Genomic DNA, 2,988 nt, shown 5'->3' with positions numbered 1-2,988 from the left:
AGGCAGATCTATGGAGACGGAAAGGAGTTGAGTGTGCTGGGTTGGGGGTGGGGGGAATGGGATAACGGGGGAGTGCCTGCTAATGGGCACGGGGTTTCTTTTGGGGGTGATGAAAATGTTCTCAATTTAGGGGCACCTGGGTGGCTCAGTCCGTTAAGCTTCTGCCTTCAGCTCAGGTCATGATCCCGGGGTCCTGGGATCGAGCCCCGCATCAGGTTCCCTGCTCAGTGGGGAGCCTGCTTCTCCCTCTCTCTCTGCAGCAACCCCGTTTGTGCTTTCTCTGTCAAAATCTTAAAAAAAAGAAAAATGTTCTCAATTTAGACAGTGGTGATGAGTGCGTAACTCTATGAATATACTAAAATCACTGAATTACAAAGTTGAATTTTATGGTACATAAATTGTATCTCAATAAAGCTCTTATAAAAACTAAAAACCAAGGCCTGTATTTCAAAGATGCTTGAGGGAGAGGGGAGAACTTGGTATCCATCCACAGAGGGCCTTTGGGCAGAGGCTACATCCACTAGCCCCATCTCACCTTCCCCCCAAGGCTTGACTGCTTCCCAGACCCCTTGAGCGAGGCCAGGCTCCTTTAGGGTCAAGGCTTTCTTCTTCCCCATACGTGTCCCTGATCAGAACCCAGCAGTGTAGACAGGAGTGTGGTTCCAGGTCAGCTGTATGGATCTGGATGCAACCCCCATGAGCCTCTCCACCCTAGCTAGGCCACTAGGAGCTCACAGTTACATGACTGACTCACTGACGTTAGTTTATGTCCCTAAACCACTTGGGAGAGAAACCAGAGTGAAGGGAGATGAGAAAATCCCAAGGTCCAAGCCATGATGCTCTAGCACAAGGGGAGAAAAGGCTTGGGACACATGAAATAAGCCCTTGGTAGCTGGTGTCCCCTCAGACCCTGCCCTGATATGAATTCATATCAGGGCTTAAGTGCCGATCCTTGGTTTATTCTTCTGTAAAATGGTTATTTGGTGACACAATGTATAAAGGACCTGCCGCATAGTAAGTACTAACAGAAATGTATTGTCTACAGAGATACTTAGGTTTACCCAGATCCCACCAGGTTCAAAGGAAAGATGGACAGACTCCCCCTGCGACCACGTCCTCACATGCAGCACTTCCCCCTCCCAGGCTGACCTTCCCGGATCAGGAGATGCTAAGCCAGGGCTGGGGGTAAGGAGGAAAGGGCCTGAGCCTGTGTGCTTGGAGGGCTGAAGACTGCAAGAGACCCTCTTGATTCTCCTAGGTTCTTCTTTGGGTGGGTGGGGGGGAGCTTTGTGCCCATGTAGGGGAAGAAGAAACGGTCAATGACACCAGCACAGTTTATTCACAAATAAATAAATACATACTAGGCAGGCACCCCTGCCGGCCTCCGAGGGTCTATCTATGGGTCCCTCCACTGCGGGAGGGGCTGAGGAGGGCCGTCCTGGGTGGGGACAGGCTCTCACTCTCAGGAATGCGCATGCCAGTATCACAGGGGCCCCCTCCCAGGAAAGGAGTCGGGAGAGGGGCCGTTTTGAAGGTGCCGAGGCCAAAAAGGCCTCGATGCTCACAGACAGGGCGCCAGTTGTACGTCGTCACTACAACTATTCAGGCCGGCGGCCACTCCAGGGGCGACAAGGGCATCCAGGTCTCCAGCAGGGCCAGCACGTCGCCGGGAAAGAGCTGCGGAGAGAGACGGAACAGGTTATCGTCCGCGTTGGCTGCTGAGGGTGGGTGTCCGCGCTCATGGGTTCCACTCTCAGGGGACCTTTGGCGGAAGACAGGACCCTGTCCCCTGCGTGTCCTCTCCCTCCCCTCCCCGCTTGAGCGCCCCGGGCACACCAGTTAAGCTGCTCCGGACAGCATGCAGGCCGGGCCAGGCTGCCGGTGGGGGTGCCGCAGGGGGAGTGGCCCCCGCAGGGGGAGCTGCACGCCGGGGACGGGGACAGCGGGTAGCACCACCCACGACGGCGCCGGGAGGGAGTCCTGCGCGGGAAGGAGGTACTAACCGGAGACGAGGGGCTCAGCTCCACCGCCAGCGATTCCGGACACGCTGCCTCGTCGTAAAGCACCGGCGGTTCTCGAGGCTCGGGCGCCGCTAGCGCTCCGGGACAGGCCGGCGGGGACCCCCACGACGCGGCGACGGAGCCCAGGCCCGGGGCGCGCGCCTGCACCTGCAGCTGAGTCTGCGTCTGCGCCTGCGCGGGGCCGCCGTCGGGGCAGAGCGGGCAGCCCCGAGGCGCCGCCGCATACGCGCCGCTGCACCGCCGTCGCCGCCGCTGCAGGCTCTCCTCGCTGAGGCCCAGCACGGCCGACAGGTGGCCGATGTAGCGGATGGCCAGGCGCAGCGTCTCGATCTTGGTGAGGCTCTGGCCGGCGGGCGCCACGGACGGCGGCAGAAAGCGGCGCAGCTCGTGCAGGGCGCGGGCGAGCGTGCGCATGCGCAGCTTCTCGCGCTCGCTGGCGCTCTGCCGCTGCCCGGAGCCCAGGCGGCTGCCTCGGGCGCCGCGCCTGCCAGCGCTCCGGGCTCGGGGGGCCGCGGGGGCGCCGGGCCGCCCGGGGCTCGGCTCGGGGCTGCCGGCCGGGACGCTGCCCCAGGAGTCCGGGGACGAGGCGGGGGAGCAGCCGCAGTCCCTGTCGGAGGGCGGCGGAGGCCGGGCCGGGCCCCAACCCCGGGAGAGGAGCCAGGACTCGGAGAGCGGCGGGCACAGGGACTGGGCCATGGCGGCGGTGGCGCGTCTGGGGGCCGGCGGCCGGCGACCGCTTTATCCCGAGCCCGAGGTGTGAAGTGGCCCCTTCCAGGCCGCATCAGCACTTCAAAGCGGGCTCGGGACCTGGAGGGGGCGGGGCCTGACCCTTTGAACCAACGGGGGGGGGGGTTGCTGAAGGTGCGGGCCGATGGCTGCCCCAGGTTAGCCCCACCTGGGCCCTCGCATGGGCACCTGACCCCGCCGCTCGGGCCTCTTGCTTGCGCCCAGTGGCCCGAGCTGCCTG

The 2,988-nt window shown here is 62.4% G+C and overlaps 1 protein-coding gene across 1 annotated transcript; it reads right to left on the bottom strand.

Moving 5' to 3' along the window:
* Positions 1-1,320: 1,320 nt before the first annotated feature.
* Positions 1,321-2,732, bottom strand: MESP1 (mesoderm posterior bHLH transcription factor 1). Its single transcript, XM_036069932.2, has 2 exons — positions 2,004-2,732; positions 1,321-1,677 (listed from the first exon to the last, which is right to left on the bottom strand). Exons 1-2 carry the CDS (start codon positions 2,715-2,717, stop codon positions 1,603-1,605), a joined length of 789 nt encoding a protein of 262 aa, XP_035925825.1. The 5' UTR covers positions 2,718-2,732; the 3' UTR covers positions 1,321-1,602.
* Between the last annotated feature and the right edge of the window lie 256 nt (positions 2,733-2,988).

The sequence above is a fragment of the Halichoerus grypus genome, chromosome 8, assembly GCF_964656455.1.
Source record: "Halichoerus grypus chromosome 8, mHalGry1.hap1.1, whole genome shotgun sequence".
Taxonomy (NCBI): domain Eukaryota; kingdom Metazoa; phylum Chordata; class Mammalia; order Carnivora; family Phocidae; genus Halichoerus; species Halichoerus grypus.
The sequence above is the reverse complement of the archived record's forward strand: the minus strand, read 5'-3'. Positions and strand labels throughout refer to the sequence as shown.